The 13,809-nt window shown below is 47.0% G+C and overlaps 1 protein-coding gene across 2 annotated transcripts; it reads right to left on the reverse strand.

The window, feature by feature from the left end:
- Positions 1-1,056: 1,056 nt before the first annotated feature.
- NEK2 (NIMA related kinase 2) lies at positions 1,057-12,347 on the reverse strand. Of its 2 annotated transcripts, none has more exons than XM_028530772.2 (8): positions 11,651-12,347; positions 10,440-10,657; positions 9,708-9,948; positions 7,909-7,991; positions 7,075-7,201; positions 5,599-5,818; positions 4,088-4,213; positions 1,057-1,948 (listed from the first exon to the last, which is right to left on the reverse strand). In XM_028530772.2, exons 1-8 carry the CDS (start codon positions 11,744-11,746, stop codon positions 1,722-1,724), a joined length of 1,338 nt encoding a protein of 445 aa, XP_028386573.1. In that variant the 5' UTR covers positions 11,747-12,347; the 3' UTR covers positions 1,057-1,721. The 2 variants fall into 2 exon arrangements, with proteins under 2 accessions (XP_028386573.1, XP_035871102.1); XM_036015209.1 differs by lacking the exon at positions 11,651-12,347 and adding an exon at positions 11,533-11,613.
- Between the last annotated feature and the right edge of the window lie 1,462 nt (positions 12,348-13,809).

A 13,809-nucleotide genomic window follows, 5' to 3' on the forward strand; every position in this document is an offset into this window, starting at 1 on the left:
GGTCCCAGGTGCCTGTCATGGGGATCTGAGGGTGTCTGTCTCTTCCGGCCAGCTTGAGGCTCCCTCCCCGACCAGCCACAGAATGCAAATTATATAATTCTAGTGATTATGCACATGCGCTAAATGTGCTTTTTGCATTTAAAACTGGCATCGCACAACATAAAAGGTGAAAAGTAAAATCCATGCTAATAGTTCAGATTTTGCTTTTTCTTCACTCAGACCATTAAATAGCAAACACCACCACAATAAACAGAGAGACCTTGGAAGAAAGGACAAGGCTTCCTACCTGTCTTTAATGCTACTTGTTCCCCGCTTTTTGAACAAGGAACCCCATATTTTTATTTTGCACTGGGTCCTACAAACTATACTCAACACTTGTATCAAAGTGGGCAGAGCTATCTGTGGGTATACCGTAAAGGCACGGTAACCAGCTTCTGATTGTGTTTGGATAATGTCAGTTGTCTTTATGAAACTACATTACCAACTCGGTAGTAAATTGTAATAACTAATAATGGAGCTATTCCTTCTCACAAATAACCCTTCATAACTCAGTCTTATGAAGCCAAAAGGATTAGCACTGCCAGGAAAGCATCACAGGACATATGTGACAGGCGCGGAAGGACTGCTAATTCCTATGACAAGTCAGACTTCAAAAATAATGCATCGAACCCAAAGTGAGTTTCTTTCAAGTCCACAAATTTTAGGTTAGATCGGGCTTCCCAAGCGTGGCACTATTGACATTTTGTTGTGGGGGCTGTCCTGTGTCTTGTACGATGTTCAGCAGCATCTCTGGCCCCCACCTCCTACATTCCATAGTCCCCTCCCCAAGCATTACAATTTAAAATGACTGCAGACATTGCCAACGTCCCCTGGGGGGCACAATAGCCCCAGTGAAGCACCACCGGCATCACTGGATTGGAGACCGGTAGTAAAGCGCCACCAAGCGGCTCCTCCGGGGAGCACAGAGCCAGTTCTCCTCCCCACCCTTCAATACCTGGGAATCACACACACAGACTCCCTCCAACGGAGAAGTCAAAACGCAAGAGACACTAATACAGGAAAACTAGAGAGTTCTTTTATTTAGTGAGAAAGAGATGAGGAAATGACAGCCAGCACATACATAGAATAAAAAGGGGAAAAAAAGAACACAGACATCACAGGGATGGATTTTCACAAAAGGTGACAGGTTTGCACTCCAGAGCAATGGGACATCGATCAGCAATGTCTACAAGCAAGATGCGATTGCCTTAGCTACCAGTTCAAATCCATTTAGGTTTTCTAAGCTCTACAGTATTTAAAACCTCAGACTTTAAACTTTAAATCTGGACATGACCATTGCAAGCACACCACTCGGTCATTTAAAACTTCTCAGTGAATGCTACTCCCAGGGAAAGACTTTTTTCCTGGCGTTATTTTCCCCAACATTTAGAATGTAGTATCTCATGTTCCAGTAGTAATCACACACAGGATTAAAAGCCCGACCAAGAAAGTGTCATTCTTTCTATAAAGTGTTCCTTTAAAAAATAAAATAAAATAAAGGCATGAACATTTTGTACAATTACTGCTGAAGAACGGCAAAGGCAATTCCAAACTAGCATGCTCACTGTACAAAAAGGCATGGCTCACGGAACCCGGGTGTATCGAGCTACAGCAGTTGAATATCCATCTTCAAGGGGTCGGCAATATTAAGCACCACACACAGCTCTGTGTCTCTCGCTGGGCTAGCGCATGCCCAGAATCTGCCTGCTCTTCAGCTGGTAGTTTTTTTCAATGTCCGACAGGGCCTGCGCACGCAGCTGGGCAGCGTGCAGCCTTTTCTTCAGGTCTTTGCACTTGGCTTTGGAGGTGAGCTGACTCTCAGAACTCCCATCCCTCAAGACATTCTCCTTACTCTCGCCACCGAAATGCACTTTCTTCTTGATTGTCGAGGATGGAAGATCGAAAAGTGCTTTGGGGAGAAAAAGAAAAGGGATTTGAATTATCTGAATAGCTCAACTCCTCCACATTTATTATACTTATCAATAATATTCAGTCCTTCAGTTCACATTTGAAATCTGGAACCTCTCTTTATCCCCAATGGAATAATTCTGTAAGGACGGAAAGTGTTTAGGAAAAGAATCAGTGTTTCATTAAGTAGAAGAAAAAAACTCACATTTCATGACACAGACTAGCAAAAGCTGTAAAAGAGCAGATGCTGCTGCTTACTGTGTGACCTCGATGCGATTAGGATGTTTTCCTCTTGTCTGAATTTTACAGCCCGAGGGTGGGGAGAGACTGCCAGCTGCTCTGGCTGCACAGTGGCGCCCACTCCCACTGCTCCGTTGCCTGTTCAGGGCCCCAAACACTCAGTACTTCCTGTGCTCAGCACGTCACAATGTCTCCAGGCCCCGGTGGATGCTCCGTCCCATTCCTGTGGCTCATTTTAAGTATCTGCCGTGATTTGTGTACAGGTAGATCCTACACCCAATTATATACAGGATCCCTCTCTAGTGTCTTCATCCTTTGCTCCCAGATTCTCAAAGCAAGGTGTAAACAAAGTCTGTCACTGGAGGAGCCACCCCCAGCAGGGCCTTCAGTAATCCCCAGCAATGGGTCTCATGCATGAAACTCATCCAGATAAAAATTTCCCCTCCCTCTATCGCTGTAGTCATGATTTAAGTCTATCTTGTCTTTACAATGACAGTGTGGAATCTAAGAAAAGCTGAAATAAATATTTTTAAAAATACTGGAATGGTAGATAGCAATATTGAGAAAAAGGAAAAGAAAATCTTTCAGCAGAGATGAAGCCCAAGTCTTATATAATCTTTGTTTCACTCGCTTTTGTTGCTAGTTTGATTCCCATCACTTATCGCTGTGAAGTTACTGCAACCCTCACACTAACTTAAGTACCTTTTGCCTGCTCTATTTACAGAATGCTGTTGTCCCCACTGAAGTGGCCAGTTTCTGTCTCCGTTTATTCCAGATGCAAACGGGGGCCTTCACACCTGCTGCCCTGCACGGCGTGAGGGAGGCATCAGAGCTCGAATAAGTTTCACCTGAAAGTTCAGGTACTCAGTTTTGAAAACAAAAAAATTTTCAAAATAACTTGTGTGATCAAGAAATCAAAAGGAAGGACGGAATGCTTTGCACTCTTCATAAAGAGCAGATCTGATGAGTTTCAGGGCCGCTGTGAAGTGGAGAACCCTGTCCAGTCGGCCACTCAACACGCACTCGCACCAGCCCTGCGTCACCGGGGCTGAGAGCGCGGGGGGCTGAGAGCGCGGGACAGCGCTGGCTGAGACAGGGCCCCAGGGAGGGAAGGGCGAGACCCTGTCCACACACACACACACACACACATGGGGCACAGGGAGGTAGTAAACAACGGAATTTGGACAAACAATGTTTCCATTTGAACAGGTCTTAGTAAAGATCCAAAAGTGATGGCCAATTCTGTAGTTGGCTTATCACGCATTACAAGCCGCACTTTCTAGGAAGGGTGTGGCATGCATTGTCTCGCCATGCAGCAAGAGGAAAATGTTAGAATTTTCCTCGGAAATGGAGAGAAATGTAGGCTTTTCATAATATACCTAGAGAAAAATCTAAAATGCACAATAGCATTTTTAAAAATGTCCTAATTTTAAAAAGTAAACATCAAATGCCAAACACATCGTTTGATAAGGTAAATGAATTTGAAGATGAAATCATCAGGACTCATCGTGTCAGGCCTAGGAGCCCAGTAAGTGAACCACCACGGTAACTGTGCTCTTCCCATTGCAATGCATCCAGGGTCCGGCACAAATAACGCCCCTGTCTTATTACAAAATCATAAGCATGTAATTCTGTAACAAAACAATATCACACTCAAGCATACCATAGGACGTTTTAGGTGAAATGTTCAAATTACAACTATACATTATTACACCCATATGGTTGCCCTACCGACCACACTCAAGCAGGCATTACTCCTGCTGGGCCCTGGGCCCTCCATTCACTCCATCTTAACACCAGACACTGTGTAAAGTAAAGGGACCACCGCAGCCCCGACGGCAACACTGGCGCCCCTTCCCTCACGCGGCAGCAGCCTCGCCTGCAGGGCCGAGTCCCGTACCTGGCCCGCTCGCCAGGGACAGGAGCCTCTGCTCCTTCAGCAGGCTGTAATTCTTCAGCAGGCTCTCCGCTCTCGCCACTTTGTCCTCCGCCAGCCTCTCCCGGACACACAGCTCACGTTCCTTCTCTGTAGAAAAGGAATGGAAGCAGAAGGAAAAAATTAACAGCTGGCTTTGTATACAAAATGATTTCCGTTTGGTAATCCTGCCATGTTTCCCTAGTCACTAAGCCCGCCTGGCCCGGGCGGTGACGCTTTGAGAAGGGTTTCTCACTGCACGCCCAGGCCAGGTTGGCTACGCTGGCTGGCGGTGCAGCGCTCCAGTCCACTGTGAGCTGTCGGAGGGGTTTTCGTGAGGACGGGGGTGAGCACACGTACAAAGTTAGCTTCAGCTTGGGTCAGGCTGTGCAGGAGGAACTCACTTGGGAGAACAAAACACGAATACTCGTCACTGAAAATGAGCCACAGTTCACTTTTGGGTTTGGGGGGCGTTACCCGGCATCACCACACAATCCCTCCTCCTTGTGGGTGATCGACAGCAACCAGAGAGTGAGGCAAAAACCACAGGGAGGACATCCTATATATCTTTCTAATATTTGCTGGACACCTTGAGTTCTGGACCCCATTCCAAATCCCTATTTGGGGCCACTCTCTTGGCCGCACCCTGTTACAGTAGCTCCATAGAGAGCATCTGTCACAGCGCAGCACCATTATCAGAAGGACATAAACCATCACTGAATGCATGGGACGCTTTGTAAGTACACGTGAACAGAAAAAACTGAGAAGTCTGCAGTGGGCTTCGAGCTGCAGAAGCAAACTCAGGTGAGCCCTGAGGTGGGCAGGGGACAGCCCCTCGCTGCTGTGCCACCTCAAGAAACTCTAAAACCTGGCAGCAGCTGTCACCTTAGTAGAACAGACACACTTTCAACATCGAAAACAAGCTAGCAACTAATCAGTTACTAGCCATCAGAGTATTTATGAACCTAGAATATCTTGCGTCCACATTACTGAATTGCCTGAGCAAATTCAGTCCTACACCCCGTGGGATTTTAGACCTGGACTGTGAGAGATCAGCCACATCAGAAGGTAGAAGTCATGGTTACTACGGAAGGTAGCAAATTCTAAGATCTACCCTCACAATGAAGAAACTGCAGGGTACATGCATTAAGAAACAGAAAGAAAAGTAACAACAGTCAAGTATAATGGCTACGTCAAAGCAGAATGTATACGTTAACGTACACAAAGTCTACAGTAAGAGACGACGATTACTGTGTTAGGGCCCCACAGTGAAGAGCCCCCAGCAATGCAGTGGTAGCGGCTGATCTCAGAGAGAGAGTCAGCGCAATGGGAAGATACCAGAGAGTGTGATGTACACGTTCTGCACATGTTTTTGCTTCTCAGGCATTTGTAAGAACGTTCCGACGGGGTCAGTCATTTAAACAGACTGCACACACACCGCAGTCACCCTTGGCAGCCCCCCTTCGCCCCACCCTGCAGTCGGCAGTCGGACTCACGCTCCAGCCGCTCCTCTCTGGCCTTGAGGGCTCGCTCCCGCTCCTGCAGCTGTGCCTCCTTCAGCTTCAGCTCGCTGAACACAGGGCTGGACTCCTGCAGCTTTTCGGGTTCTCCCAGGCGTCTCCCCCTTCTCTCGGGATTCCTTCTCTGTTCTTCTGCAACCAAGTCTGCTATCAAAGGGCTCTCCAGAATCTCTTCAACAGAGGGTCGATGGTAATCCTGGGGAGAAGGTGTGCAGTGTCACAGTCAGATTTCATAATGGCACACTCACCCTAAAAGAGCGGTCACATTAAAAGGGCATGTGTTTCCAAGGCAAAAGAAAGGACTCGTTTACACCTGGAGGAGGAAGTTCACAGGTGGCTTTAACTATGAGGTTCTGGGTCCAAGTGGTAACGCAGATTTTTACTTACCTTTGCCCCCCCTTTAGCCTAGAGCAGGGGTGTCACACTCATTTTCACTGGGGGCCACATCAGCCTCATGGCTGCCTTCAAAGGGCCGAATGTAATTTTTTTTTTTAAGATTTTATTTATTTATTTTTAGAGAGGGAAGGGAGGGAGGGGAGAGAGAGAGAGAGAGAGAAACATCAATGTGCGGTTGCTGGGGGTTCTGGCCTGCAACCCAGGCATGTACCCTGGCTGGGAATCGAACCTGGGACACTTTGGTTCCCAGCCCACGCTCAATCCACTGAGCTACGCCAGCCAGGGCCCGAATGTAATTTTAGGGCTGTATAAATGTAACTACTCCTTAACTAGGGGCAAGGGGCTGGGCACTGCCACCGGGTAGAAACAAGGTGCCAGGCCGGATAAAACAAGGTGGAGGGCCGGATTCAGCCCATGGGCCTTGTGCTTGCCACCTGTGGCCTAGAAGTTTCCGTCCCTGTGTGGGTGCTCGGTAGCCTTGTTGGGGTCTGTTTAGAGCCTCTCCAAACTGCGGTAAGCGGGACACTCTCACAGACCTAATCCCATCCCTTTGCCTGTGCCCTTCTCTGCAGTACATCAGCCCCATCACCTGGACGTCTCCCCCGCCACCCCACAGCCAGATTCTGTCTCGATAATCTCTCAGAGTGATTCCCCCTCCCTCCACATACACCCCCATCTCTGGTCTCTCGTCTCTCAATTGGAGTTAGAGGCGGAATGGTAAAGTCTCGTTTGTGGTCCCTTCCATACCACCTGCCACGCTGAGGTAGGGAGGGACAAGGGGATCCGAGGATCTGGGTGCTTTCTGCAGTATCTCTCACTCCCAACACCTGCCAGCACGGCAGCGAGTGGGAGAAGACAGAGACAGCACAGAGGGTGGGCCAGCAAGGACGCGCGGTTTGCCAAATGTATGTGTGTTTGCACCTGCGCTAACAGAGTAGCTCTACCTAAGGAAATGTATTTAATGTTTCTTCAGTCTCGTCGCTCTATGAGAGAGAACACATACTCCAAAACTTAACTGAGAGATAGAAACAGACAAAATAATCTTGTAAACCTTACCTTTAAATTTAACATCCTTGTAATAATGTCATTCAGTTCATCAGAGTAACGATAGGGAATTCGCCTGAATTTGCCTTCTCGGATCTTCCCAGCTAGTTCTTTCTGGTTGAAAGCTGTAAATGGAGGCCTGGAAGAAAAAAAAAATAGTAATATGAAAATATATTAGGAAACAAATCAAGGGCACAGTTTAAGCTCCAGGTTGTATCTGTGTTTCCACGTCGGGGGGGTTTCTTCCACAGCTGAGTTTCCCAGCCTTGGCACTGCCGGCATCTGGGGCCACGCAATCCCTTGTCAAGGGGGCCGTCCTGTGCGTCTTAGCATTGCTATGTTTTCCAGCATCGCTGGCCTCCCTCCACCAGGTGCCAGCAGCTCTCCCTGGTTGGGACATCAAAACATGTCTTCAGACATTGTCAAATGTCCCATGCGGGGCAACATTGCTTCACGCTCCCTGGTTGAGAATCACTGCTCTACAGAGCAGCTTAGGAGGGAGCAAATGAAAAGGAAAGAGACAAAACTGGAGGCTCTCTTAGTCTCCAGGTCTCCCTGGGTCTTCACTCTATCCCCCCCACAGCCCGACCTGTTTGCTCTCCCCTGGAGCTGAGCATCAGTCTGACAAGGAAGCATCTAACCAGGTTAGACACTTGAACAAGCCAAGATCCAGCTGCAGGGGTTATATTATTAGTAATGTTTTAACCAGTCCACACACATTCACTGATACCCAAGGTACAATTCTTTCAGACCTGAATACACATGGACAGTTAAACAACGGAAGCCAGTGAAGGGAGACAGACCCCGAGCCCGAACCTCAACCGGAACCGCCTCCTCGGTACTCACATTAGCGCGCACAGTTCGTACAGCAAACAACCCAGCGACCAGATGTCCGATTTCTCGTTGTAGGACATGCGACTCATCTGTTCCTTCGGGGGGAGAAGGCAAGAAAGCAGGAGGAATTAAAAGGTTATTTTGTCTTAAAACATACACTTTATACTTTATCTTCAAGTTCATAGTGGAAAAAGAGAATGACCTTATCCTTATACACTTTGTCACATGTAATCCGCTCGCTTACCCTTCCGTCACAAACGTGCACCGTCACTGTGGCCGAGGCTCTGACAACTCAAAGGTGAAGGTGAGAGGCCTCTACCCTCCTAACACTCATAATCTGGAAACCCCTCTACAACAGGGCCAGGGAAAATTCCAGAATAACCAATACATACATCTAGCCCACTTAAATTTAAATGGATGTAGACATCAATGCCTAACTGAACTACTCATTTACATTTTTCCCTTAATTTACTGTATAAACTATACTATCTAATATTCTCATTTCCTATTTTAATTGTTTGCCTTTTTTCCACACTCGCAGTAACAACAGCCAGCCAAAGCTCTTATTCTCAACAGAGGGCAGGGAGGAAAGGACCAAAATCTTCAAGGGGCTCCTTAGTGTTTTAAGGTCCAGCAGGTGAGTCTGACACCCTTTCCTGGCACCTTAGGGGAGGCTGGACAGATCCGATTGCAAGGACGGGAGGGAAGAGGAACAAAGAATTGTGCAGGTTTCACATTTTCCCAGAGCCACTTCTGGGACAGTTTTCCTTTATGCTACAGGTGTTCCCTTTGGAACTTGATCCAGGGAGAAAACGACACCGCCCTGGCTGTGCCTAGTCTGAATGAAAAACAAAATGGTTAACACCAAGCTGTATGCTGTAGTCAGACCGACTAACAGAACTAAAGGTGATTAGAAAAGCCTGGAAACATTTGTGAACCGCTAAAAACAATCCACCCCTCTCCACCTTCATTTGCTGGGATTTCACATGCAACCTGCTGGCGCCATCACTTATTGATTCAAACTCCTCGAACCCGTCCTCAGGCACTATCTAGAGAGCCATAAATGGTTCATGCCCTTTGATCCAGCAGTTTCGTTTTGAGATCTAGCTGCCAAGGAAATTACCAAAAAGAAAGGCAGAATAATTCTTATGCATCGCAGTGCTCCTCAGAATTCTGGGAACAAAATATTATCTAGCAATAGAGGAAATAGAAAGGTAGGTCAGCTCCACAGCTCCCTTGTAGGAAAAGGCAACAACAAAGAAAGAATACAAAAAGTAAACACTGTAAAAATGTTATCTGAAGTGGGTGACTTCCTGAGCCCTGAATCCCCATGCATAAGAATCCTCTTTAGAGTCTGTTAAAACGCAGTGCACACACGGAAAAGTAAGGACAAAGGAAAACAGAGTGCAAGGACCAGCCCAGAGATCCAAATTCGCCGGACTGGGGCTCAGGGCCCAGGACTCTGCATTTTGAACAGACACTCCAAATGAGTCCAAGCTGGTGCCCAGGACCTATGGCACCTCGGGGAGCACAGCTCTTGAGGCCAGAGACAAAGCTTATTCCATCTTTGTAATCCCAGAATTTAGCACAGTGCAGTCATTCAATCAAAGCCTGACTGGACTTGCTGATCTAGAGGGGTTTAATGGCCTGGGGGTCCATTTGGAAAAAATATAAATTTAAAATGAGAGTGTTATTAAATCTTGGCTATTGGATATTACTGAACATAAAAATAAACAAAAACCTCACTTTCCCTGCATTTGAGCGCTTAGCCTTCAAAGGCTTAAAGAGTGCCTCAATTCTGAAATACTTACAGGAGACATGTAATAAGGTGTGCCAACAAACGTTTTCGCAAAACTCGTATCATGGTTCAATATTCTAGCTAGCCCAAAGTCTCCCAGCTTAACGTTTTGCTTGCCGTCCAGGAAGACATTGGCTGGTTTCAGGTCCCGATGTAGCACGGTGTGACCGCCATCACTTCGTCTGTGACATTCCTTCAGGGCCAGAGTCAGCTGAGTCATCACTCGAAGAACAAACTCCTCATCTAAGTACTGTCTGAAACCAAAGCAGTTAGTTATACAGAATGTGACTTCTGATCCAAACCGTTGCACAGTTGAGGCAATGAATTACCTAGTTTTCAAAGTGCACAAAGAGGGAGGTATCATATTTTGATGTGAAATATGGGAGCTGATTCACAAGGCATTTCCTGAAGTTCTGTGGACCCACAATAACACTCTTCCACATCGCTAAGTACTTTGATCCTGATGCCAAAACAGGATGCTTAACAAAAGCAAAACCGGGCCCATTTTTTTCAGCTTACATTTGAAAGATTAACTTACCTGCCCTGGCTGGTGTAGCTCAGTGGGATGGGTATCGACCCACAGACCAAAAAGGAGGCCAGGTTGATTCTTGATTAGGGCATATGACTGGGTTGGGGGCATAAGAGAGGCAACTCATTGATGTTTCTCTCCCTCTCTCCCTCCCATTCCCTCTCTCTAAAAATAAAGAAATAAAATATTTAAAAAAAATTTTTTTAATTAACTTACCTCTCCTTGGTTCCCTTTGTAATTACACTAGCCAGGTCCCCTCCCTCACAATATTCCATCACAATGTACAGTGTTGTGTTGGTTCGGTCAATGATTCGGTCATAGTAACGGACGATGTTTGGATGTTTCAGTTCACGAAGCAAATTCACTTCGGAAACCAGCATTTGTTTCTCGGCTTCTGTCATGGAGCCATAGTCAAGTTCTTTCCAAACTAATACCTGAAATACGAATGTCCAAGGTATGACTGGATTCACTACAGTCAAAAACAAAGAATGTGAACTCCAAAATGTAAAATTGTAGGAAATTACTTCTCTATTAAAGAGATCACACAGTCATTTATCATCTAATTTAGTGCAATGAACTTAAGGACCCTTATGTTTATTTCCATAATCGTCCTCTAATTTTTAAGCAGGAAATAACGTGATGGGAGAAAGGGAGATGAGGCACCTTAGGCCTCCCTCAGTGCTTTGGGGGAGGTTGGCAACGGTTCTTTGGTCAAAGGTGGGAGAGAAGCAGTCCAAGCCCCTGACCATTCCAACCAGCCAAGCTCTTCCGGGTGAAAGACCTGAGCCAAGATCCCTCCACCATCAGAGGGGCAGTTTCCTCTCCGTTGTTTCTTTCTGAATAAAGTCTACCGCCGCACGGGGGAAATATGAAGCCAATGATCAGAATAAAGGGTATCTTAAATGAGCACTGACTGCAGGACATAAAGTTCCAGGTGGTTCTTGTGGTCCTGCCCTTTCTCCTATCCCAGAGTTCTACTCTTTAAAAATAGATCAGGAACCCTGGCCGGTCGCTCAGTTGGTTGATTGGAGCGTCCTCCCGGTACACCAAGGTTGCAGGTTTGATCTAGGTCAGGGCACGTACAAGAAGCAACCAATGAATGCATTAATAAGGGGAACAAATCGAGGTTTCGGTTTCTCTTTCTCTCTCTCATCAATAAAACAATTAAAATTTTTTCATTTTAAAAATAAATGAATACAAATAAAAATAGCTCTGGAGTCACCTACCTGGCACCAACGGAAGGCCCTTAGTATGTCAAAGCAGGAAGAGGGAGGAAATGGAAGAGAAAGCGAAAAAGACAGAAACATACATATACCAGAGGACGCAGTCTCCCATCCCTGGAAAGACCCAGTACTGTAACACAGATCGCCGCCATCCGCTGGCGAAACCGCAGCAGGGGCTGGGACAGGGAAGGCACCCGCGCTCACCTTGCCGTCGCTCTTCCTCCGGATCTTCTGGCAGCGGCCGTAGGAGCCCGTGCCTATGGTGTGCAGCACCTCGTAGTCTTCCACCCGGGTCGGCATGGCGGGGCCCGCCGCAGGACTCCTGCAGATCGCGCCGCAGCCGCGGAGCTGCACCCTCCGACCCGGAGGTCTCTCTAAGTCACAGGGCCTGCAGGCCCAGTGGCCAGCCCCGTTTAACCGTCGCGGGCCCTGGCCTCGCAGTCTATTGGCCCACAGTGAGGTGGCTTTCCTTCTCTGATTGGCTAAGAGGATCACAACATCCTAAGCCTCTTGGGAAGTCGTATCCATAGGAACCGCGTCCGCGTCTCTGTCGACCTCCGCTTTCTACCACTAGGGAGACGGAGGCGTAGGTAAATCCAAGGGAGGGCGGGGGATAGAAAGAGGCCTCCGGCGAGTCCCCGCAAATCTTGGCCCTCTGACTGAAGTCCCCAAGGTAACCGAAGTCCAGTGACCTCTTCTCAGAGTTTTTTTTGCATATTTGTTCAATCAACTGCCTTTTGACTTTTGCACTGTGACCTTTCTCTCAGGGTCCTGTACCCTGAGCCTGGGCGGGATCACACCGAAGACTTAGTGAGACCCCAGTACAGAGGTGAAAAGTAAAGTCCCTGGCTTACACAGGTCCCTGACCGCTGTGGCTCAGTTGGCTGGGCGTCATCGCGAGAAGCAAAGGGTCAGCAGTTCAATCAGGGCTCCTGTGCTGACGAGAGACAAACGATTGATGTGTATCTCCCTCTCTTCCTCCCTTACCTCCTCTCTAAAAAAATAAAGCCTTTAAAAAAAATAAAGTTTACACGTGACTTCGTGCAGGGTGCTGCCATCATGGAGAAACTGTATTTGTGAACACCAGATTCAGAGACCTGGCCAACATGCAGAGGATGTGTTAAAACCCTCCAGAGAGGACATGGAAGTCTATGGTGTTTGCAGGTCCCCAGGGGAATGTGGTGGCTCTAAGGCAGAGATAATCAGGTCCACCTTTAAGACACCTAACTAACAAACAAACAAAACCCTACTAAATAGATTATCCGGAGCGCAGCACACATAACTGACAGTACTTCATTGACTGTCGCCCCTCCTGGGGCCACACAGAAACCAGCATTTTCAGCTCCCCCAGCCGGATGGAACAGCCCCATTTTTACCTGGGAGAGGGCACCTGGGGGCCTCCAACCAGGGTTAGACAGAGACATCTGCACATTATCAGAAGGCTAGGAATTTGGTAATGCATAACTAGGTCAATTTTCTTTAAATATCTGTTCGACATGGGATTGAAAGGACCCTGACTTTCTATTAATAAGAAATACAAACCTCTTTATGTTAAAAATGAGACATTTATTACATGCACTGAATATAACATAATTGGAATTTCCAGCCAGGAGGATTTTTGAAGTAGCATTCAAGGGCACTGTCTTAACCTCAAGGGAATAGGACCAATTTAGGTTTTAAAAGTTATGTAAGGAGCTACAACTGGCTGCGTTAATTGGCATTATATTTTTTATTTTAGTACCTCTTAGAAATTGACATCCACAGAGCGTCTCTCTGGCTGGCCTTCCCCAAATCCCATCCCTCACCTTCTTTCTGGCCACCCTTCTGCTCTTGTGTTTTGCCCCGATTCCCCAAACCCGGCACACTTTCTCAGCCCCCCGCCCCCACCGCCATGCACCTGTTATTATATTCATCTGGGATACTGCCCACCAGATTCCCTTATTCGCTTCTCCACCCAGTTATCATGTGTGTCTTAGAGGATGCACCTTATCTTTCAGGTTCATTGCTGACTTGGACTCCGGGAAGCCTTTTCTAGTTAGCACACTACAACAAGCAACTTCTTCATCTACAGTGTTCACAGACCACTTAGTACCAAAGTCAGCCCTTAACTTGTTATTTACCATTATTTGTTTACCTGGGTCTCACAGTAGCTCGACTCTAAGCTTCCTGTAGCCAGCATAAGTCCTATAATAAGTGAGGCATGCAATAAGTCTTTGTTAAATAAAAATATGAAAAAGCAGCTTATCAACCCTGCAGGACTTAGAGGAAGTCCTCAAGTACTCATGTTTTCAATGTCCCCAGCCCTATGGCAGAGACTAAATATTGGGGAAAGGGCCATCCCAGGAGTATGGAGAGTGGCTCCT

This window comes from Phyllostomus discolor, chromosome 14 (assembly GCF_004126475.2).
Source record: "Phyllostomus discolor isolate MPI-MPIP mPhyDis1 chromosome 14, mPhyDis1.pri.v3, whole genome shotgun sequence".
Lineage (NCBI taxonomy): Eukaryota > Metazoa > Chordata > Mammalia > Chiroptera > Phyllostomidae > Phyllostomus > Phyllostomus discolor.

What these genes read in the sequence shown, in the direction of transcription:
- NEK2 (XM_028530772.2), bottom strand. Translation starts at nt 11,746, where the DNA reads ATGCCGACCCGGGTGGAAGACTACGAGGTGCTGCACACCATAGGCACG. An exon ending in ACAAAGGGAACCAAGGAGAG is followed by an intron (nt 9,949 to 10,439) that starts GTAAGTTAATTA and finishes CTTTGGTTTCAG; the next exon opens with ACAGTACTTAGATGAGGAGT. An exon ending in TACGAACTGTGCGCGCTAAT is followed by an intron (nt 7,202 to 7,908) that starts GTGAGTACCGAG and finishes TTTTTCTTCCAG; the next exon opens with GCCTCCATTTACAGCTTTCA.